The 24,906-nt window shown below is 38.7% G+C and overlaps 1 protein-coding gene across 1 annotated transcript in view; it reads right to left on the bottom strand.

The window, feature by feature from the left end:
• Positions 1-24,906, bottom strand: part of si:ch211-186j3.6 (neural-cadherin) — a 617,862-nt gene that overhangs the window by 310,890 nt on the left and 282,066 nt on the right. The window contains exons 9-11 of the mRNA XM_041792306.1: positions 20,948-21,116; positions 13,357-13,527; positions 10,395-10,567 (exon numbers count right to left, since the gene is read on the bottom strand). Coding sequence (XP_041648240.1) covers positions 10,395-10,567; positions 13,357-13,527; positions 20,948-21,116 — 513 coding nt within the window. The remainder of the gene's footprint in view (positions 1-10,394; positions 10,568-13,356; positions 13,528-20,947; positions 21,117-24,906) is intronic.

Below are 24,906 nucleotides of genomic sequence, written 5' to 3'. Positions count from 1 at the left end.
AATGTTTACTTTTTTCAATTTATTTTAGGCTCTATGTAATGAATGTTTTACTTACTTTCTTAAACTAACTGCCTGTCACAGAGAGAGCTTTTCCCATGCTTGTGTATTTTACCAACAGTCTAAAATAAAGTCTCTGTTCGACCCGGGTCATGTCACAGAACATTTCCACTGAACACTTTAGGCAACCACAGCTGAAATATACAACTCCAGGATGCACAAACACTTTGCACATCATCATTTTGAACTTAGTTGTAGGGTTGTCAAACCACCAGAGTTTTAAGCTTTGGTAAAATTCTTAGCGAGGCTGTATTAACCATGAGGGCAGCAAGGCATCCTCCAGGGGCCTGAGATCTGTAAATGGCCTGGAACACGAGTTGCATAACCAAAAAATATCAAGTTACATCTTGCACCACTTTAGCCTGTCTGCTAGAACCACTGTAACTTCTCTGACAGTGCCATTGCAAGCAGACTCCTCCTCATTGGCCAGCTGGCCTGGGACAGGCCAAAAATAACACCAATCAACTTGTTGTTGGTCAGCAGCACTCTGCATTTAAAAGTCCTAAAACAGAACTTGGGACAAGCACCAAATGGCAAAAAAGACCAGGGACATTAGAAATGCTGAACACTTGAGATACAGTATGTTAGCTTTAGCTGAAGCTAAAATGGCTCCACTTGCTACGTGGTTAATATCACGCCGTAACACAATGTAGCTATGTAAGCTTTAGCTAAAGCTAATATACTGTAGCTCCACTTACTATGTGGTTATTCTACTTTGTAAGAGTTTTGCTAAAGCAAACATAGCTTAAGCAAGCCATCATTTGTGTCAGTACTTCTGAAATGGCTCTAGCTTTAGGAAACAGCTGAGCCAGACCGCTCGGTGGAAACGACCTACATGTCTCACCATAGTGGTCTGTCAGGGCGTGGGGATCAACTGAGATCTGTGGCTTACAGCCAGACTAACAAACCAGTCCATCTTCTTTCTGGTCAGAAATGCATCTTAACACTTATTGTAGGCCCCATTCAGCTGATAAATCTAGAGAAGCATCACATTTTTAGTTATTTAAAACAACTCCAGAATTGTCTGTGGCTTTTTAATACATGCCATGGTTTATTTTTGTTAGCTGAAACAAACTTTGCTAGGATTTGAGGTTTGTGCTTTGTGTTGCTTTGAAAAAAGAGTTGCAGACACCTTGTTTTCAAGTTAAATTTATTTAAAGGTAAACTAAAATTAAAGAGAGTGCTCTTTGACTGTTCAAACTTGAGATGATCTTTTTAAATAGATTTTTATAGGCTTGGTCTTATCTGGGCTTGTCTCTGTTTCAGCTTGTCTTGGTCTCAGTTCAGTCTCGCCCCAAAAAAGCCTCAGTGCACTCTGGTCTTGGGTAAGTCTTGGTCTTGACTACAACACTACTGGATACCAATAACTTTTTTTTTTTTTAAACAATTTTGGAAACACGAATGACAGCACGTCCTACTAGCATGCAAACATCAGATTATGCTTCAAATTAGGCACCATACACTTGCTGTCCACACAGTAATACACTTCTCTGCTCTGTGAATTCCAGTTAAATACTTTGACATCTAATGGCTTTATGTTGAAGGTGGAGAAACAGAGGTGTGGTGCTTGGTTTTGATGAGCAATTCCAGGTGGTGAGTTGGACACTTTTTCCTCACACATTAAGCTACTTATAGCTCAATCTCCACTTTATAAAAGAAGCTATCAGGCTTTGTTGTGAAAGTAAAATGGGAAAAAGTCTCCCTAATTCCTCGTTCCTCATCCATGTCTAAACGACTAAAAGGAATGGAAGTAGAGCCAGGGTGTCAGGATAAAAATGGTGCATTGTGTTGGTTGTGACTCGCTGCTTGGCATTGTTTGGTTTTTCTTGGCGCTGCCAAGCACTGCTTGGTGTCTCTTGGCGCTACTTGGCTCTCTGGCTGTTATAGTCCTACAATAGAGTAAAGGGAAATCATGAAGATTTTGTTGCAGACACTTGATTGCATCACATGCTGTTAGGACACGCAGTAAGTCCAAAACAACAAAAATTGGACAATTTCTTAATTTTTAATTACCAAAAATGGCGAGCAAACTCTTCCACACCATTTCAACTGCAGAGCACACAAGTGTGTTTGCCAAACCCCTGTAGTTCTGGGATTATTGCTGAAACACTGGCAATGTTTGAGCCATGTATTTGTTTAGCTGAGACTTCCTCTGGCCTCTGTAAATTTAAAATGCCAGTACTGGTGTTTGGGCCATGCAAATCCACAGGGAATTGTCTTTGCATCTTTTTTGGTAAAACTCATAAGAAGCTCTGTATCATTAAAAAAACATTTTGGATGGCGTAACAGTTAGGTCACACCCCTTTTATGTGGGGGCAGTGTGGATGCAATCCCAGCCTGTGGCTCCTTGCATGTTGTAGCGCATTTTCTCTCCCCTGTTTCTAACTGTATCTATCGTCCTCTTTAAGACGTTAAACTGGGATTGGAAAAAATCAAATTTGCTGCTCCCTTCCTTTGGAACATATTGCATAAAGACCTGAAACTTAATGAGCTGCTCTCACTGGATGTTTAAAGAGGATGTTTAATGACTTGGAGGCAGGCACATCTGGCTGCAGAAGCTTTGTCTGATCAATTCACAATAGTGGTCAAATCTGGCAAACATTTGCTGTTTAATTTTATCTTGTGTCTCACTGCATTTGGATTTTGTATATTATATGACATTTTCTGTATGGCTGCTTGTTGTTTGACTGAACCATGTTAACTGCCTTGAGAGTTTTAACCTCACAAGACTTGTTTTTCTTTTAACCTGACAAGCCAGAAAGATGGGAAATTTCTTATGCCTATCTGTTAAAATGTGTTATCACGAATATTGACAAACTAAGTGAATTTTAGCAGATAAGACTCACAATAAAAATAAAAGCTTATTTATGCCATTTAAAACTAACAAAATTGTTGTGTTGTAAAACTGACTAAAATCCCATATATTTCACTATCTATACCACTTATTTTTCCTTATAATTTCATCAGAAAACCTGAAAAAAGTCATAAATATTGAATGTCTATATCAATTATTGATAGCAGCTGGGTAGCTCAGTGGGTTACATCACTGACTTTAGTTTAGGAGATCAATGGTTTGAAATCACGGTTGATCACTATCCAGTTTGGGCCCTTGGGAAAGGTTGTCAATACCTTGAACATCTGTCTACTTGTCAGATGTATGCAGCCTTGAATGAAAGCATCTGCTAAATGAAATTGTAAAAGTGTAATTATTACATTTTAATTTAAATAGAAATGAGGCTCACAGTGAAAATGATAACTGTCACAAACCATGTAACTAATAAAACTGTTTTAGTGGTATACAAATGACCAAAAACCACATCTTTTTTAATATTTATTCAATAAAAATTAATTTAAAGATGCTAAATTAAAAGCAACATTCTTTAAATAATAAGACTAATAAAACCTAATGATGAAAATAAAATACATGTATCTTAGAGCCTTTGTAAGGTACCATATTTATGATTTATGTGGTTAGCTGTGACATTGTCACATAGCTGTTGACAGCATATAAAAGGCTTTACGCTGACATGTAGAGGTAGAGAACACTGGTTAAAGTGTGTAAAACTAAAATGTATTCACAATGCTAAAATCCTTAACCCTCTCTGCTTTTGGCTGCTACTGCACCCGTAGCTGACTTTTCTTCTTCATCGTGTGTTTTGCTTTGTCGGCTTCTTTCTCTTCTTCGGTGTTTGATTAAAAGTCCTTAGCTGATACTAAAGTGCATCACTGCCACCTTGATTGGTGGGGGGTACCATCATCTGTGATTTTCGCCATTAAGACCACAGACTGTAAAAGGATTCAGACGTATTTGTCATGGGACTACGTACACCTAACTGTGAACCCTGAACCGATGAATACAAACATAAACACCTCTAGTTATTTGTAAGATATACCCTTAGTATAGCTGCTGGATGAATTGGCCATATGTTTTAACATACACACCATTTTACATGCCTAAACTTGTGTATGTCCAAATATGGTTCCTCCAGTTTTCACACCAGAATTTCAGTAATTGCTCTACTGTTTGCATTTATAAAAGCTTCATCAACTGATCATGATTATTAAGGATGTTGGGGCCATTTATTTAGGACCCAAAAGGGTGTAAAACTGCATTTTACAAGTTCTGAAGGACACAAGAAGTATGAGACAATTGCTGATTGGTCAGATGCTGTAGAGTCACTTAATGTGATATTGACTGATCTCCTCTGATTGGCTGAGAAAAATCTTTCTGGTTCAGCTGTACCACAGAAAGTTGGAGGGGTCCACTAAGAAACCCAAGTGACTTGCTCAAAAAGGGTAAAGAAATGTCCAAATCTGATTAATAAAAAAAGCAAAACTGATTGGTACAGTGGATCTCAGACCAGGCACATCCGTATCAGGTTTAAGCTTTTCATAATGGATCTGCCTAATGACAGATGTGGAATCTGGCAAATCCATCAGCTTTAGCAAGGTTGACTTTTTTCATAGTTAAATAAAGGCAAAATCTAAACAAAATCAGAAATGAAAAGCTCAGAAGGATAAAAAAGGATGATATGTTATCAAAGCATCAAGAATTTACCAACCAACATTGATGAATAGACTAACTAAATTATTAACAGCCATGGTAGCAGTTCACCCAGACCTTTCCTTCTCAGTTTTAATGCAATGCTCTGATTTTAATGTATGCAGTTGTCTTCATTAGTGGCAGAGTTTTGTATCTTCAAAAACAAGCATGCAAAAGGGAACTTTTCTTGAAAGCACAGGTTCTGGCATGAAGTTTAAATGAGATGCAAGGTGCTGAGGATTGACACTTTCTTTACTCTTGATGCTTAAGATGGTGAGTTGTTGCTTTTTGGGCTTTTATAATCGTGGCACTCTTCCGAGTCGTAGACTTGTTTGTGCTCACTATGTGGCAGTTTCCCCTATTGCTTTTTCATGTTCTGGCCAAGATTGTTTTTCTTACTGGTTGAGGGTTGGAGGCAGTCAAGTGAGGCAAATAACAGCAGTGTTGTTTTTTCCCGTTGCCAAGAAAAAGGTTCCAGTGAAGACATTATCACATATTCAGGCCGCCTGTCTGCTGCTGCCCCCAACGCTGTCAGCAGCAAAGACCTGGAATGCAAATAAACTTGTTCTCTGGCCTCGCACTGAGAGGACTATCATGTTGTTTTAGAGGAAATGTGAGGTACAGTGCTATAAAATCTCCAGAGACCGTCAGTGAAATTATTGCAGTCTATAACTTTCTTGAAGGGCTTTTTCCATTTTAAGTGGCCCATAGGCATGGTCTTCACTGTTTGCACTCATCATTAGTGTTAAAAACACCCACATAGATAGAAAGTAGAGCAAAAAGTCCAATAAACAACCCAAATTGTTCCATGCTGGGGTAGAAATTTGCTGAATTCACTGTAATGTATTGGTTTAGAAATGCACATGGCACCTTTATAGTCATGGTCTGATGTCAGAGCCATCTTGGACGTGATATGGCTTTTCTGTGGGTGACCTAGCTGATCTATTCAACCTGCAGAGCCCAGCAGCTCTGACAATGAGACACCCTATTGGTATGCAGAATTGGCAAACATGCCTGACTATTGTATACACTGATTTAAGCCATAAAAAACTAACTGTGGTAAAGCTTTAACATCCAACAGAGAGTAATTGCATCTTTGCATAGCAGTCAGATCGACACTGAACAACTAACTCAAATAATACAGTGTACTGTAGGGAGCAGGCTCGCTCTCTTCCTCCCTCACTTCTCTCAAACAATCTCACATGTTCACACAGACTTCCTCATGTAAAGTACTCTCCTTAGACCTGTCGTTTCAATCTTTCCCCTTAAAAATGTTATTCAGCAACTTTGATTGAGATGATTACTTTCAAGAGATCCTTAAAAATTATGTTCCATTAGTTGGGAATGTGTTAGTGGAAGGAGAGGGTGATGCCTATGATCACATGCAGTTAATCTGAGCACACAAAAGTGGCCTTAGAACCCCTATAAATGGTGGGAACTACAGCTTGAAGACGACGATTCTGCTCTAATGTACAGAGCCAGGTCTGACAGGAAACAGCATGAATTTGCTGAATTTTAAAAAATGTGTTTTGTAGAAGTGCACTCACTGCCTTTACAGGTGAATCCCAGTGTCTGCAGCCCTTTTGAATCAGTAGTTTCTAAATCATCCTCAAGGCAAGCTACAGCTCACTGTAGGCGCTTCCTTTGATTCAACTACATTCAAAGAAGGCTGTTTACCAGGGCAGCAATGAAGAAGCTCCCTGCCAAAAATATTCAGCTTTCATTTAAGGGAGAGCTGCTGTCTGGCTGTGGTAGGCTGTGCAGCGCAGACACGCAAAACAGAAGCTATGCACATGAATGCAGAAAGAATTTAGCTGGTTGTTTGAAAGTAACAAGCTGTATGTGTGCACACAATTTAAAATGCATAGTATTTGTATTCTGCCTCAATTAAAACAATAACAAACAAGAGTAGTGATGTGCTGCAAAGTTCTGCCTACCTCTACTAGGGCTGACTTTTTGTTTTCCACATAATGAGGGAGAAAAGCTGTTCAAAGTTCTTGTTTTGTGCTGCACCTACATGTAGGGAAGCTCCAGCTTTGCAAGTTTTAGCAGTCATCTGAAGGCATGTGTATTGACTGTATGTGTGCAGCTTTTGGGCAATATTGCATACATAAATGCACCTATTTTTTCCCTGTACCTTATGCACTTTACCTGTAATGGTCACTTTATTCCTGGTCAGTCTTAAGATTCTTCTTCTGTATTGTTGTAAGTTGATCTTTGTATTATATTGTAAATAGTGTTTTGTAAATATTACACATTGAACACCATTGCTAATGAACAGAGTCCTCATTTTAAAACAACTGAAGTTGATTCAGAATAATTGTGTTCCATCACAAATAAGCAGCACAAAATATGAATGAGATGGCAGCTTCCTCCCTCATCATGTAGCAGTCTTTCTTGTAACATCTATTGTTCTCATGGCAATGATCAACAAGTCACAGTGGCTCTGACATGGCATCGACCAAAACAAGACATGTCTCACTGCAATGATAAATATTAGGAATTTCTCTGGGCTTGACAGCTGTTGAAATATTAGGAGACAGGAGTAGTCATTTCCAATTAGTATAGATATTTCAGTGCAAAAATTCATAACAAAGCCAATACTTTTGTGGAGAACTGACTTAACTAAAGATGACCTCAACAATATAGTTAACTCCTCCCTGCAGGATTCTCAGTATCTGAAATACTTTCAGTGGTGTTCAATGCAGTTATAGGAATTACACTTACACAGGAATTATGATTTTAGCTGCTGGCAATCATAACAAACAAGTTCAACAAGTAAGATTATACTGCACTACATACCTAGTTAACAGAGGAGATAAAGAAAGGCCATTGGTCAAAATAAAAGGTAGAATGGCATCAGTCGACTCAATCTAGTTTTAAGGAGTCAGACTTGGAATAATGAAAAATAACTGGACAGATTTCCAACAAAGTATCACTGCCTCAAGGGAACATGACTTTACTTATGTATTTTATCTTTTGGAATTCATTTGACAATTGTACCAAATAGGTGTCATTGTTATCAGCGTACCAACTAACAGGTTACTTTGTAAAACTCTACTGTAACTTCACCAATGTTTGCAGTAACCTGTAGTGCATTTGCCAAATTCAATAACCTTGTTATAAATGCAACATTTCAAAGTAATTGCACTCTATGGGTTGCATGGACTGTGTCTTTATCATTTTTCCTTTCGACTAGCTGTTATCATGTGATTAGCAGTGTTGGGTTAACCTTACTTTTCAAACAAATTCGTTAGATTACTGAGTTACATAGTGAGAAAATGGATTCATTCCGTTACTGTGTTACCTACTTCTAAAAGTAACACATTAAAGTACTTTTACATTAATAATATTAAAACCCTTGAGCCACCCGTTCCACTCGTCAGTCGCAAAAACAGCATATAACGACCACACGTCATTTCAATTTGCAGACTCTGATGCCAATTTTCAGCCTAATTTACAGCCCACAATCTGTATTCCTGCCACCTGATAACAAAACTAACAGATGTGAAAACCTTTACAGCGCTTTAACATGCTCACAACCTGGCAACAAGCTAAGCAGAGGCATAGAGAATAACTCAAACGTTGAGCGTAATGACAGTGTGTAATTGGAACGCCTGCACAGCTGATTCAATGAAAGCAAATGGAGCTTTTAAACTTGCATTTCATCACGATGCTGTTCTTGTCCCTTTTATCCAAAAATCTATCAGGATGGGGATGATTCCACAGTGTTGCAGTATTACTTTACAACAAAAAAGTAATCTGAGTACTCTAATGGATTACTTTGTGAAGCCTTAGCCCCAATACTGGTGATTAGGCATAAACAATATGGACACAAAAAAAAAAAAAACAGCAGGTGAGGGGCATAGTGTGTCACTGGAGACAACCAGTAGTAATGCATCAGGTGTGTGGAAATACTTCACTAAAAAAGGGAACTAGTAATACTGAAACTTGAAAAATCTGCAAAACTGCCCTGAAATACAAAAGAAGTACAAAGGTCATGCAAACACAACTGAAATGGCAACTGCTAATGCTAGCCGAGGAGCAAACCCAGTCTACTCGACTGCCAATTTACTGGTAATATTAGACCCTTAAATTTGCAGCAGTACATGGAGAAAGTTTCTGAGAAATAAGTCCATCATCCTCTTAAATACAAACCAGGATTGTAAATCAAAACTATGACCAAGGCCATTTCTTATGCAAATAGCCTATGCAAATGCATCAGGCCCCACAAGCCAATAGGGGCTCCAAAGCTGAATGCTCAGCCTAATCTGAGGAGAATTAAGGTTACCTGTCTTCATATCTTACTGTATATGCTTAAAAGCAAAAGTAGGATATCAGGATGAAATAAGAATAAGCTGTTGCCAGTGTTTATGAGGCATAATTAAGTCAAAATTGCACATCCATTTCCTGTTTGAAAAAAAGAAAAAAAAAAGGCCATTTTCTCTTTTTTTTTTATTTTGGTCACAAAAATAGTTTTTTGTTTGTCCTCAGCTAGCCTCAGATAAATACTATTTAGTAAGTGACATCAGTTGTGTTCTTGTTTTTTTTTTAAATAAACCTTTTTTTTTTAAAACACTCGATATGTGTTTTATTTATTGACATATAGAGGATTTTTGTTTTCATTGTTATTTTGCTTGAATGGCTCAATTTAAGATGTTTAATTTTAATATAAGAGGTTATCATGCATATCATGCATGCATGCATCATTAGCATGTTCGTGGATCATCTACTGGATTAGGAAACTCTCTATGGTAGTTTGTCTAACTAGGGGCCCCCAAACAGCATTTTGCATAGAGGCTCCACAAAACTAGAAACGGCCCTGGCTGTGACTGACTAGGACTACGACAGTGAGTAGGTCAACAGGTTGTAATTTTCTAAACTTTTTTCCTACCCCTCTACTAGTATTTTTGTACTTTGCACAGTTTGTAAGCTGCCTGTTGTTAGCAGTATGCATTAGAATTTGCAAATACATATTTTTAGTTATTGCAAACTATTTCCTTCTTATGAGGATTTGTTCATGACGTTATCAGTAACTACGTAGCTGACTGTCACTCAACTTTACTGTTAAAGTTGTGAAAACTGCATAAAATTAAGTTGCAATGACATCCGCTTATGTTAACAGTAGAGGTAAGATCCTGAGAGAAAGTTTATCACATGGAACAAAGATGTACAGGCTAACGGTCATTTATGCAGGAACTTTTTGTCTTGAAATACTTTATTTTTTCCTCCTTGAGGTAAAGAAAAAGTATGTATTAGTGAGCTGTAGTCTAAGCAGAGAAAAGAAAACTTTGTCCATCTCTAAGAATAGTAATTCCAATCTCACGAAACACCTAGCCAAACAACACATTTCAAGTTGTCAGACAACCCGGCGCTGCAGACCCCTGTGACCCAGGCTTAGCTCACATCAGCTGACAGACCGAGGAGGATCCACTCCATCCAAACAGACAAGGCTTGGTTTTAAATCACCACCAGCTCCAAGATCTGTATACCAGACCTGAACAAACTGATAGCAGGTACATTGTTGACACCATGCTTCCCATATTCACCACTGAGTCTGTTGTCTTCAGAGAGCTAATCAGCAAAATACCAACATACTGAAAATGTCTGCAGTGTTGTATGGATTTAAATGTTGTTTAGTCACACACTGCCACAGCAACAATACGTAATGCTTGCATTCACTGTCCCAAGTAACTACTTCATGATAGTATCTGTATTTCCAGTATCTGTGTTTCTCATTGTCAGGAGCTTGGCCATTACTGGTTATTTTAGGATTGTATACTGTAGTGTGTACCTGTGATATAGGCTGGTTGACGTACACCCAGCCTGTCAGAGGGTTGACCCGCAGGTACTCCGGTTGCTCATTGGACATGGAGTAGGTGATGGCTGCATTGGTGCCAAAGTCATCATCATGAGCTGCTACACGCAAGAAACTAGTCCCAATCATTGTGTCCTCACGAAGGAAGTCTGCAAGAGAAGGAAAGGAAATAGGTCTCATGCCTTAGTTTGAACAATGTGAGGCCTAAAACATGTGAGAATAAGCACCACCGATTTAAAAAAACACTAAAATGAAAAAGACAAACAACACCAACTCTGCATAGATGATGGTAGTGAACCTCGAAGAATAAAAATCATAAATATAAAAATGTAAATAGAGACCCAACCATATATCAACATTCAGAGTTTCTGTGAATGAGTCCAAATTAAATCTTTTTTGGAAATAATGGCAGTTGAGTCCTCCAAGCTACAGAGTAAAAGGAAAAGCCAGACTGCTATCAGTGCAAAGTTTGAAAGCAAGGATCTGTAATGGTGTGGGGGTGTATTAAAGCCCATGGCATGGGTCACCTGCAACTCTGTTAGAGTTACAACCGCATGGTTTCACAGTAAAAGAGCGAGTATACTAGACTGGCATGCATGCAGTCTACACCTGTCTCTCTTTAAAAATGCATGGCAAATTTTAGTCTGATGGTTTTTCAGTCCCTGGATGCTTACAGGGTCCTGTAGAAAGGAATAAGGCAGTGATTGACATGCTGCTATCCAACATTTTTGAAACACGCTGCAAGCTTGACATTAACATTATTTGGGTATATCCAAAAATGAACAAAGTTGATCAGTTTGAACAGTGGTGTAACCCGTGCCTGTAGAAGTAAGTATAGTCTTTATTTTAAGACATGTATTGTCATTTGCAACACAGCAAAGGATAAATAGTATGTGTTACAGACCACTGTTGCATCGTCAGTGGACCTAGAAATAGACCCTTTAAAATGAAGCAATGCTAAACAGGTACTTAATAAGTACTGTCAAATTAGAGGCAGAGTAAGGTGGGTTTATGCCTTTGCCAACTTGTCCTAAATGCTGGATACTACTGAATCCTGAATCAAAGGGGACTGAAAAGTGGGTATACTTGAAGGAGACTACTTGTATACCTTTCTATACACCACTGAGTTTCACAGATCTTGTCTTTGTGCTGAATTCCACAGACTGAAAGGGAGTTGCAAATCCCCGTATGCTGTTTTTTTTATATTTTACACAGTATCCCGACTTTTTTGGAACAGGGGTTTGTAAGTCTCACCAATATGAGACCCAGTCTGTCTTTTGAAGTCTCTTTGAGAAAAAGGGGATAAACTGTCTTCTTACATAATAATTCCACTGCGTTTAGCAAAGTCCACATTGTGGAGCTTCTGTTCTCACACCATCTGTTTTCTCCATGTGGAGTTTTCAGTCCTGCTAGCTTCCAGTTTGGTAGAAGAGCTCTCAAACTACGGTCCAATTGATTGAGTGAAGTTTGGACACATAAGTCCCTGGCAGTTTTGAATTGAAGAGTCTTTTCAATCAATCCAAGGGATATTCACTAAACACCACAGTTGTCTGTATTCCTCAGCCTGCTCTGCATTGCTAGATTTTCTAGACCAGTGTTACTCAACCCTGCTCAACCAAAGAGCCAAACTGTTGACAATACCTTTGCAAGAGCCACAATCTAAGTGGTGAAAAGTGGCAAAAAATGGTTCAGGTGGCACCAAAAATAAGTTAAAGGTGGCAAAAGTGGCCAAAAAGTAGCAAAAAAGGGGCAAAATAGGAATTAAATGGCAAAACTCTGTGAAAAGTGGAAAAAATGAGTGAGAAGTGACAAAAAAATTTGTTACAGGTGGCAAAAACAGTCAAAAGGGTGGCAAAATGGGAAAACGTGGCCTTTAATTAAAAAAGTCAGCAAAATGGATCAAAAATGGCAGAAAATGGCAAAAAATGGCAAAAATTGCAAATAAGGGTAATGGAAATGTACAAACCAAAAAGATTGACTGTTAAGTTTGACAATTAAGCCTAATGTAGAAGTGTAAGAACAAACTGATTTATGTGACATGTGATGGATAAGTTCTAAGATCAAAGTTTCCTTTTTTTTAAGGTTTTCTGGGGGAAGAATATTTCAAATTAGTACATAAAAGCTACAAATCATCACAAAAGAGCCACATCTTGCTCAAGAGCCACGTGTTGAGTAACACTGTTCTATACCATTTGCAGAGTGGATTAGTTGTTGGCAGGTCTCTGTTAGGCTTGCACATCGGTATAATGTAGTTTTATTTCATTCTTCTTTGCAAAAATGCTCAAGCGCTGTCAGGTTGCACAGGTATTGAGGATGAACAGCTCTTTTCAAGTCCAGCCACAAATCTATCTTTTTCAAATCTCACTTTGTTGTCTTTAAAACATTTCTGTGTAGCTTTTGTTGTATGCTTTGGGTCAATGCCTTGCTGGAAAAAAATAGTCTCCCAAGCCATAGTCCTCTTGCAGACTGATTAACTTGTCTTCTAGGGTTTTTTTCTGTATTCTGCCACACTCATTTTAATCTCTACTCTTACAAGCCTTCCAGGGCTGGCTGCTGAGAAGCATCCCTACAGGATGATGCTGCAACCACCACGCTTCACAGTAGGGATGATGTGTTTATGGTGATGTGCAGTGTTTGATGTGTCATGATGGATTTAGCTGCAGAGTTTAAAAAGAAAAAAACAAACAAACCATAAAACACACAAAACTACCAACATGTCAAGTGATGAGGAAGCAAATGGGACATGACTACTCATGACAAGGGATTTTTAGGTGTCACTCAACGCTGATGAACACTTATGATTGAAAGTGTCTCTCCTTCTGTAACCACTGTCTCTTCTAATTTCAGAATCCTGTGCCACATTGTCACAGAAAAAATAAACTGCAGTGACTGATCCCTTGCAGTCAACATCCCCCAGACTTTATTGATATCTACTTACACTCATATCTGATGTTCTCAAACTTTGGACTGTTGTCGTTCTGGTCCAGGATGAGGATGTTGAGCTGACAGATTCCAATCAGCGGGTCAGCAGCCTGGTCAGTGGCGGTCACTGTCACAGCATACTCCCGTTGGCGTTCACGGTCAAACTTCCTGGCTGTCACAATTACGCCTAGAAACACAGATGATGGATGACAGTTCATCAGAGAGCAAATCAAACAGAAAACCTCTCTGTCTCTTGGCATCAGAGGATTTGAGAGTTGAGACTGATGATTTTTATGTTTGCCTTAAAGCTAAATGTTAAAGAGGCCCGACAGAGGATGAGGGACTGAAAGGGAAAGGAATTTTTCAAGAGTTATCACTATCAAATCCACACATTTATGAATTATTGTAAAATTCAAAAGTGCTCAAAATCTGTCAGAGTGAGAGGGCATTTCCTGGTTACAGCCCTTTTCAGGTCACCCCAAAGATTTTAACATCGAGGACTCCAGGACTCTGGGTGGAACATCCAAATACAAAGGGGAAATTTGTTTTCATCTATCTAGAAAATGCCTGAAGGTCTTGTGACAAAACTGACTGATATTTGGAATTGCTCAAGTTTCTCCAAGAGTACCTGGATGCAGCCGAGGACCTCCACTTCATACCAGAAGTTGGAAAATCATTGCCATATCTCATCTTCTAACACCGGAAGTCACTAGAACTGAACGTCTTCTTCGTTGTTTTCTCCGTGTGTGGCCGTCATATTAATAGATGCAAGTCCGCCACATAAGCAAATACAAGTAGACGTAAAATCTATGAGTTTTCGGCTTAACACACACAGTGATAACATTACATTAATTTTAATGAATTGATTTATGATCCAAATTCATGTATCACTGAGCACAGACATTATATGTGAAGCGAGATTGAGGCAAGTCGCTACGTCATTCAATACAGCAGACAAGGACTGTTCACGTTCTCGGAATAAAAAGCTCAAACAATGAGATTACATGGATTTTAATGAATCATTTATAATAAATGATCCATATTAAGATAATAACTGATAGTGAAATGTAAAAGCAGACTCCGTTTTCTTGTATTTTCTCAGTTAAGTGAAAAGATGCAACCCATGATAAAAAAAAAAAAATCTTATATATAATACAGTTTCATATATGTGTAAATATTTTTGATTTTGATTTTTTGTGTATGTGTATATATGTGTGTGTGTTAATCTGATCGCTTTTTATTCCAGAAACTTGCACAATCCTCGTCTACTGTATTGAATGATGTAGCGGACTTGCCTCTCGCAACCTGGCAGCGACATCAGCGCCGGCCAATCTCCCATCATGTTATGTCTGTGCAAAGTGATACTTGAATTTGGATTATAAATCGATTCATTAAAATTAATGTAATGTTATCGCTGTGCCTGACAGTCTGAAAACTCACATATTTCTTGTCTACTTGTATTTCTTTATGTGGCCGACCTGCCTATATTAATATGGCGGCAATGCACGAAGAAAACAAGTAGAAGACGTTCAGTTCAAGTGACTTCCGCTATTAGAAGATGAGATATGGCGGAGCTTGTCCGACTTCCAGTATGAAGTGGAGGTCCTCAGCTGCAACCAGGTCCCTCTCAGTTACTCTACCTAAACTCTAACTTCAGGTCCAGCTGAAGAAAGGGAGTCCCAAAACCACGATGCTGTCCCCTCCATGCTTTGTACATATTTAAACCTTTATTTTCCCACTTTTTTAGTTTTATTTATTTTTATGTTTAATGCTCAATTCCTGCAAACTTGCAGATGGATATGCCCGTTTCTTTGTTTCTCATTGGAGAATCCATCTTGCAAAGCTCCCGTCTGAACCGCTTGGGCCCGGATAGAAAGTGACAAGACCAATCAGTGACGAGGGGCAGTACTGTCAGGCGCAGCGGAGTCGTGACGTAAGCAAGCAGCAACAAGAGGCTGGTGCCATTATGGCGGAAGACATTAGCATGGATGCTGCTAAAGCCCCACTTTTATCAGAACTTGACGACATTTCTTCGTTAAAAGAAGAACAAAGAACAGCAGTGAGTTGTTTTCTTTTCAAAAATGACAAAAGTCGTTTACTGACATGTCTACAGTCGCCATGGTTCGTGTTATACAGTTCTATATGGAGTTTATTCCTCGGTAGCTACGCACACGCACCTCGGTAGCGGGGAGGACATCACGTGTTTTGTCGCTCTGATTGGCCCATAAAGATGTGGCAAACAGAATGTTCATCCAGTTACCCTCTGAGTTTTTTTTTAAAGGCTCTGCCCTTTCCCAAACGCTGTCTATTGAAGGTTTTTACCAAATGGATGTGTGAAATACATCCATTTGGCGTGTCAGGTTACAATTCCTGTACATTGAGAGCAAAGCTAACCAGGTCAAATTCTGTGTTGCATGAGCATACTCAGTCAATTAAGCTGATTCTGACAGACTTTTATTATGTAGTTTACTCCACAGTTGCAGCGCACCCCTTATACAGTACATCATATGTTTTGCTGATCTGATTGGCCTGTAATAATGAATGTGAATGTGACACACTAGACGTTCATCCAATCACTCTAATTTAAAGCATGTTTGGTAGATTTAAGCATGAATCATTTTGATTTCAGTTTAACAAAATTGCAAAAAAAAAGAAAAAAAAAAACAACTTGTTGAGGTTGAAGGGATGAACAAGGCCAAAAAAATAAATTGAACAAAAAAGAGAAGAAGAAGAAACATGCTGAGAAAACAAAAACAATAAAGCTCTGACTTTCATGAGGACATAATCTCATTTTTCCTCTGTCAGTTTTTGTCTCTATTGAAAGCAAATTCAGCAATGACAAAATGGAGCCTGGCGAGGTTTCTTTTTATTTTATCAACGCTATATTTGCTGTTGCCGCATTTATGAAAATCTATGGTTACAGTCTCAGGTTAGGATTTGGCTTTAAAATGCACAGACTTTGACAATGGTGTAGTGTGATCAAACTGTGTGTCTCTTTTGCAGAGCCAGTTACCTTTGACACGATGGTACCAGGTTTGACTTCCACTTAGGGCAGTGTTACTCAATTCTGCTCAACCAAAAAGCCAAATTGTTGAAAATGCCTTTGCAAGAGCCACAAAGTAAATGGTGAAAGTTGCAAAAAGGGTTAAAAGTGACAATAGAAATTAGTAAAAGGTGGCAAAAATGGTCAAAAAGCAGCAAAAAAGTGGCAAAAACTGGGTGAAAAAGGGGCAAAATAGGCATGCAATGGACAAAACAAGGTGAATAGTGGCAAAAATGGGTGCAAATACACACAAAATTTAGTTACAGGTGGTCAAAAAGCATCAAAAAATTTGTGAAAAGTGTCTGAAATGTACAAAGAAGCTATAACAAGGTGGGAAAATGGGTGAAAAGTGTCAAAAACGGGGGAAAAATGCAAAAAAAGCAGCATAAAAGTGGCTAAAACTGATGATAAAGGGTAAAAACAGGCAAAAGTGGCTAAAATAAGTGGCAAAAATGTAAAAAAAAAGGGGCCAAAAATTGCAAATAAGAGAAATGGAATTATACAGAGAAAAGATAAAGGTTAAAATTTAGTTAAGTCTGACCATTAAAACCTACTGCATGGGAAACAAACTGATTAGTGTGACTTGCAATTGATAATTTCTAAGTTTTCATTTTTAAGATTTTCTGGGGAATAATATTTCAAATTTAAGACCTACAAGAGCCACAAATCATCACAAAGAGCCACATGAGGCTCAAGTGCCACGTGTTGAGTATCACTGACCTATGGTCATTTATAGCTACTCTCTCATTGACTGTTTTGACCCTTACTTACCATTCCTGTATTTCAAAAAAAGCCAATTAAAGCCTGAACACAACATTCAAAAGCCTTCTTTAACCACTTAGGCTGATTTTTTTTTTCCATCTTTGAAACAACATTTCATTTTTGTCTTGTAAGCTTGAGGCCTCCATAATGAGAACGTTCTGAAACACTGTGGAAAAGTTACAACTTTATGTCTTCCAAACTGTTTTAGTTGGCCAATCTGACAACATAAGAACATCTTCCAAAAACTAAAAAATCTGGTATCGATCCAACTGTTTACACTCCTAGAACTGATCTTGTATTTTATTAGAAAAAGCTCAAAAGGAGAGGAGGCATAACGTTGTACACAGAGAGGCACCGTTTGGCTCCAACAGACACCAGTGATGAAAGGAAGTCTGCCTGCCCAACATTTAACAGTCACCTTACAGCCCCACAAACAACTGGCTTAATCAAATAACAATATTTCTCCTCCTGCTATCAATTAAAACTCTTCTAGGAAAAGTAGCATAGCTTTCTGCCTTGTAGGAAGACGTTGTTTGTTATGTCTGCTGACAGATTCATGCTTGCTTTCATCGGCTTATTAAACTCTAATTTAAAACAGGGTGCAGACCCTTGTTGTTTCATGTTAAGTCATTTTACAGCCAAAAAAATGGTGGACCCTGGTATCACTCAGTAATGAAATCAAGCTCTTATTGGGATAAGTGACTACTGTAGATGAACTCTGCAAGACAAATTAAAGCTACATCGTGTAGAGTCTTTACACTAGAATGTCTATATTAATCTAAAAAATGACTACTTCTATGTTATATATTCATTAAGTTCTTACATCACCTTGGATATTTACAACAGTTTATAAACCAAGAGAATTTGTGAAAACTACCAGAAGCTGCATCTCATTCATGTTTGCAGACTTTCATCAAGTAAGGAGAAAGATTCTCCTCTAGTAGATATACACCATATGGACGAAAGTATTTGGCCACACCTGTTAATTATTGAATTCGGGGGTTTCAGTCACACCTGTTACAGTCATGCACCTAACCATGCATTCTCCATTTGCAAACATTTGTGATACTAAATGGGTCTTTCTAAAGAGCTCAGTGACTTCAAGCATGTTACTGTGATGGATGTCACCTTTGCAATAAAACTGTTTTGTGAAATTCCATCCTTGCTAGATATTCCACAGTCAGCTAAAAGTGATATTATTAGAAAGTGGAAGCATTTAGGAACAACAGCCATCCAGCCATGAAGTGCAAGACCACGAAAAACCCAACGAGGTCTGAACTTCCCCTGGTATTAATGTAAGCACAAAAACTGTGTAATGGGAGCTACATGAATGGGTTTCTATGGCTGAGCTGCTGCATACAAGCTTCACATCACCAAGTTCAATGCCAAGGTTCACATGGAATGGTATAAAGCACCAAAAGGGCTGGACTCAGTCAGATTGGTGGTGAGTCTGGGTTTGGCAGAGAACTTTACCTGTCTGACTGGATTTTGCCAACTGTGAAGTCTGATGGGGGGTGTAATAGTATAGGGCTGTTTTTCAGGGTTTGGGCTAGTTCTCTTATCTCCATTGAAGGCCAATCTTAACGCTTCAGCATACCAAGACACTTTGGACAATGATCTTCCAATTTTGTAGCAAGAATTTGGGAAGACCCGTTTACTATTCCAACATGACTGTGCCCAGCGCACAAAGCAAGGACAATAAAGACATGGTTTGATGAGTTTAGTGTGGAAGAACTTGAATGGCCTGCACAGAGCCCTGATCTCAAACCCATGGAACAGAGATTGTGAGCCAGGCCTTCTCGTCCAATGATCTACAGAATGAATGGGCACTGAGTAACACACAAAAATCTTGCGAAACTCCTCCAAGAAGAAAGGAGGCTATTATAGCTGCAAAGGGGGACCAACTTCATATTAAATTGCATGCATTTGAATACAGTGTCATTAGAGTCCCTATTGGTGTAATTGTCAGATGGCCAAATACCTTTGTCAATATAGTGTACACCTGTAAGTAAACATCCCTGAAGCTAAGCTCTGGCTCAGACTTTTCTGAACAGTTGAAAGTAATAATGGATGTCAGGTAATACAAACGTGAGCCTGACAACCACAGAATGTTTAAAAGGAACCTGCATGATCAGACAAGTTCATCTTGTTGGATAGATAGTTGTATCTCTCAAATGTATACTGAACTAAAAAAATCTCACTAGATATGTGCATTTCTTGTAAATTTGAGCTCATAAACTCACCTGGAGGCTGCCATGTTTTGGTCCGCCCTGGTGCTGTGACGTCACAGTTCCACAGCACTCCCTATGAGCACTCCTCGCCGTTCCTATACAATAACTATTTTTCAAACAGTTTTGCTGCTTGCAGCTGTTGCTGCCAACAGCTTTCATACCAGACATGAGTTTGCTGTGTGTTGGCTTTGTCTCCCTGCTGTTAAAGCTCTGTCATTTCTCCTAAGTTTTACCTCAATAAAACTCCTCATAAGTGACTGGATTCAGCGTGTAGAGGTAGTGTGCCGGTAGCTTTTCAAAATTAAAGCATTATGTACATACGAAAGGAGTTTCTCCAAAGAAATACAAAGGGGATTTTCACTCTGAAAAGCAGAAGTGCTTTCGTACCATGTTACCTTTACCTGAACCATGTGGAAACGGAAAGCTTCATAAAGAGTCGACGTTTGGGGAACAACTTTTTTGCACAGATGCATTTCAGCTCAAGGCCTTCATCTGGTTCATCAAGAAACAGATTTCAAACATATTCTGCAGATGTGGATGTAAATATTTGCTACAAGAAGGTAAATATGGCTCTGTATTTATCATTTTCCTGTCTAGATGGACAGATAACTGCTCATGGTGCAAATAAAATATAGAATTTTTAAAATTCTCCTTGCGTAAGACGTGCTGTGTTTCTGAGATGCAGCCCTCATGGGCTGCCAGTCTGAAACAGCAGTTACTGCATAAAAACTGCAAGGAGCGCTGTGGAACTGTGACGTCACAGCACCAGCTTGGACCCAAACATGGCGGCCTCCTGGTGAGTTTATAAACTCAAATTACTTAAAATGCAGATATCTATTGAGTTTTTTAGTTCAATATACATTTGTGAGATACAAAAATCTATCCCACAAGATGAATCATCATGTAGGGTTCCTTTTAAGATGGAGAATGGTTAGACGGAAAATAAAATGCCCAGTGCTGCAGAGCCTTAAAACACTCAACGATAGCTGCCATTGTTGTACAGTTCTTTTTGCCTTCCTGGCCTCTACGTGGTCAAGTGACTAAAGGCTTGAAAAGTGGATGTCTGTCTGACTACTCTGCCTGCAGGGCATGCATCTGCATTGTAGAGAGTTTGTGCAGATTGTCCACTAGCTTAGAAAACTTAGATGACAGTCTTTGCAATAAGAGGCTACTTTGAAATTTGCATCACAGTTCTACCTGGTTCACTTGACTGACTTTTGAGTCACTTTATTTTGGCCAATCATCATGTTTCATCATGGTGGCTTGTCTCAGTCATTAACGGCAGTAGCTTCTGTAACTTTAGACCTCAAAGTTTACAGGGCCCCTCTTTATATTTGTCTCTGTTTCAAAGTAAAAACGGGAATAAATAGATAAATAAAGTCTTATATTTGGACTGATACCATAGCCTGAAGCCTGAAAGATGCCACTAAATCCAAGTTTTTAAAATCTTATAAACTTAAAAACATCAAACATGCTGAAAGTTGTACATCATGCAACTCCACTGGGAAAAAAATCTGTGCTCCTTGCTGTTTGTTTGCACAAAGAAAGTTAGTTTGTGTTTGTGTCAGTACCAGTGTCTGGATGAATGCTGAATGCAGGAACAGTCGAGTCTTTGTGCATGAAGCCGTAAGTGACCCGTCCGTTGGAGCCCTCGTCTGCATCCACAGCATGGACTTGCAGAACAAACGTCCCCGCCGGCTGGTTCTCCAGGACAGACGTGCTTTCTCTGTACTGCTGACACTGATGAGATAGAAAGACAGCGGGCAGAGAGGACAGGTGGGAGGAAGAGAGGATCGAAGAAATATAAGTATGGAGAAACTCAGATCAATACCCCATTCTTCTGAATCTGTAAACAAGCATGTGGGCAGTGGAGGGTTTTACTCTAAAAGGAAATATGACAGATTATTTCCTGGTGGGACAAAAAGTGTAACATGGACACAGAATAATAAGTGCATACAGAAATAAAACCATTACGCCATGTTTTATATGTTTGTTTGACCTTTGTGTGGTGGGAGTGGGTTCAGAGGTCTTAGAGCCTTTGGCCAAAGGTGCTCAGTAGCTGCTTGATGTGCTGCTTTAAGAGGCTCAATAAAGCTTTGGTAAAAATAAAAGCTGCTAACCCTTTTTCACCTGGAGTGTTTTGCACTGTCCAAAACATTTTTTCAAATAAAATGTGGGCAGAGTTCACAGCGATGGTCAGCAGTGGAACCGAAAACGGTCACAGCTGAATTGAAAAGGCCTTATTTTGGGAAAATTAAAAACTGAAAAGGAATTAGGTCCATTTCCGAACACAGAGAAATACTCTTTATATGGGTTTTACAGTAGAAATAAACATGTTTATAGCGGTTCAAAAATTGATTTTAGTTGTACACTGTACCTGTCTGTTTTGATTTTAAGAAGGTTATGAGTTATACATCAAGTTTGGAATGAAGAAAAAACAATTTTACCAAATTTTGGCCTAATTCCCCCTTCAGAGCAAAGTAAACAAGGCTCAATTATTGTGATGGTTCTAAAGATGATCTTTCCATATTTTCCTGTGGTGTGAGGTGTCAAAAGAGATCTTTCTCTGTTTGCTTGGAAGGTAACTGGAGTCATTCTGATGTGAAATCATAAATATTAAACATTTTTATGTGGAACAGAGGAAAAGCTCATCAGGAAGCAAGCTGATGGAAAGAGGAAGCACAGTAAACACAGCCATTGAAACAATCGTAAGTTTAGAGCATCAAGTTAGATGGATGTCAGTAATGGAGGACCAGCTTGATGATTTGTGGAAACAACAGAATTGTTCACACTACAGTCAAAATGACAAGGAGAGGTGCTGGACTGATAATGCTAATGCAGTGGATGTAGCGGGTAGCTAGCAATTTTCAGTTTATATTTTAAAGTTGTGTTTGATGTCATGTTCTGAGACTGGATTCTTGGTTGGCAAATGGAACCAAATCTACTAGTGTAGCAGGCGTAACATCAAATCATTTTCAACCAAGAAATATCCTGTTTTTAGGTCAAATTTTAGATATTTTTTCATGTGAACGTCTACTCTGAAAAAAAAAAAAATTTAAAAGTTTTTGTCCAGACAAATTTACCCAAGGCTGTTCTTCAATAGTGCCTAACTTCACATTGATAACAGTCTGTCAGTCATCCACCTTTTTCCAAAAGTTTGTTTTGTAGCATTTTGTATGATTAAAAAAAATGTTTGCATGAATCTAAATTTCATAACTGGCCAGTTCTACCTAGAGCTGCCATGTGGGTAAAATGTAAGAAGCTGTTATTTTCCCCACAGTTTATTTAGATAAACAGAGTGAGACAAAAAATAGCTGTTGTAATGAGAACACTACAGGCAAAAAAAGAGAATCATGAGTGTGAAATGTCATTAGATTTGCTAAATGTTTGGAGTGAAGAAGAATCTGATGGTGGAGAAGTTTTGGATCCGTTCTTGAACAATTTTAGATGTGACAAATTATATCCTGACAGTGCTGTAGTTCTCTTTCCATGGTTAATGAGCTGTTCATTGTCTGTGGTTAAATTAATGCTCCTGATCAGTGCTATTAATGAAAATCAATGCACTCTAATAATGGGGAAATGTCTCCTACTGACTGTTTTAGGTATAAAGAGATCTCTAGTGGTTCTATTGTTAAACTAAGATAATGAGCCAATTTGACAATATTTGAATAAATGTTCTACCAATAAGTTCAAAATAAATTGGTGAGAATCCTGACAACCTTGAATGAAAGACTCTTTGATGTTTAATGGAGTACTTTCACAGTAAGGATAGGGCTCATGAATGCTCATTGATCTTGGTAGTCCTGATCAGTGTTCCTGAATGGTCTACATCTCTATGGATAATACTAGCATTCAGGGGTTCCACATTTCTGCTGAATTTGATGCAAACACTACCCCTACACAGAAGAGCTAGACCTAACAGCTCATGCTCTCTCTGTCAGACTGCTTCACACAGGAACGTGGAAAATGTTCCTCCTGCGCGTTCACCTCTCCTCGGCTTGTACTTTGACAGATTCTGCACACAATGGAAGACTATCTCTGAATGTTTGACGGTCTAGCACCCGCCACTTCAGTCTTGATTGGTCTCCCTAATAAAACAGAAGTTGGTCAGAGATGCACTGAGGGTCATTGAAGCGTTTTTGTCACAGAAAGAGGTTGCCAAACATTCGAAGCATTTTTCATTTTCATTGACAACATTAATGCTAGTGTTAAGATACCCCTCATTTTGTACATCATCACTGAGGTTGTGCTTAAGTGGAAAACTGAGGCCCACTTTGGCTCAGACTCAACCTTAAGGACTTGGACTCTATCTCAGGCAATGGTGGACTCAGATTCTTCTTTGGTGAGTTGGACTCAGACTTGATCAACTAAGGGACACAAGATTTCCTGAGTCAAGGTTTGGTAACATAAACTGTGGTCACTGCTGAAGTACTGTAAGTCAATTAGAATCAAAGCAATCTGTAGCTGTTCTGGTGGAGTTAGAGTTCTGTTAACTAAAGCTGAGCTTCGTTTCCCACTTTCTTACCCACATATCAGTCTCTCTTCTCTGCAGCTTTTTATGAAATTGCAAGGCTGAATTTCCTCCATTAACCTTTGAAATGGAACAAAAGTACATGAGGGTGATCTTCTTGTTCTATTATGCTTGCAGTATTAACCCCGTCTGCATGGTAAAGTTGCTCCTAACTTCCTCAGTAACCTGTCTCATGTATCAAAACTAATACGAGGAAGTGCTGGAAACAGATTCTGTAGGAGCATCATTTTGTTGTTTCTACCCAAAGGCCAAAAAATAATCAAGGATAAAGATTTTTCTTTTTTCAAAAACATCAAACATGAGAAAAGAAAGCACTTTTGATTAAAAATGTTCCTCACGGTGCTGAAATTGGAAAGAAATCCCAACCTTTTTCTCATTGTTCCCTGTCAATTTTGAAATTATACCAAACAATAACAGCCCTTTTCCCATTTATTAACAAATCAATTTTAGACTCATTCAAGAGATTTACGCTCATTTCAGATTCTGGTGTCTGTGAGGAAGCATCTCAGTATTTGATTGTCAAAGATTTTGTCAATCACTGGACTCATGAGATACAAGAATAACTCTTTTTCTTTGGCATTTGAAAGCTTCCTGATTTTTCTCTACTGGATTCTCTCTATCCATTCATCTCTTATCTATGTCTCAATCATCTCCTTTTGTCCTGTTTTATTTGAGCATTGATTTTGATGTGCCACAGACAGTGGAGGGGATGGAGATGGTGAAGATATGCTGCTTCCATTTAAGAATTCACCAGTGCAATCAACCAGGACTTTCAAAGAGAGCGCTATGTGCTAGGGATGCTCAGAAATGAGAGTGCAACCAAGGACGATTAGACCGACATTCCATTAAAATCAAATATAACAGTAAGACTAATGACAAAAGCGTGCCTGTCACTTTTCCTTGCTGTCAATTCTCAATTAGAAGAGACAAACTGGGTAGTATGAATCTTAATGGAAACAGAATATTTGCAGCTGAGTAGAAGTCAGAGAGCGCCTCCAA

The sequence above is a fragment of the Cheilinus undulatus genome, linkage group 1 (genome assembly GCF_018320785.1).
Source record: "Cheilinus undulatus linkage group 1, ASM1832078v1, whole genome shotgun sequence".
In the NCBI taxonomy this organism is placed as follows: domain Eukaryota; kingdom Metazoa; phylum Chordata; class Actinopteri; order Labriformes; family Labridae; genus Cheilinus; species Cheilinus undulatus.
The sequence above is the reverse complement of the archived record's forward strand: the minus strand, read 5'-3'. Positions and strand labels throughout refer to the sequence as shown.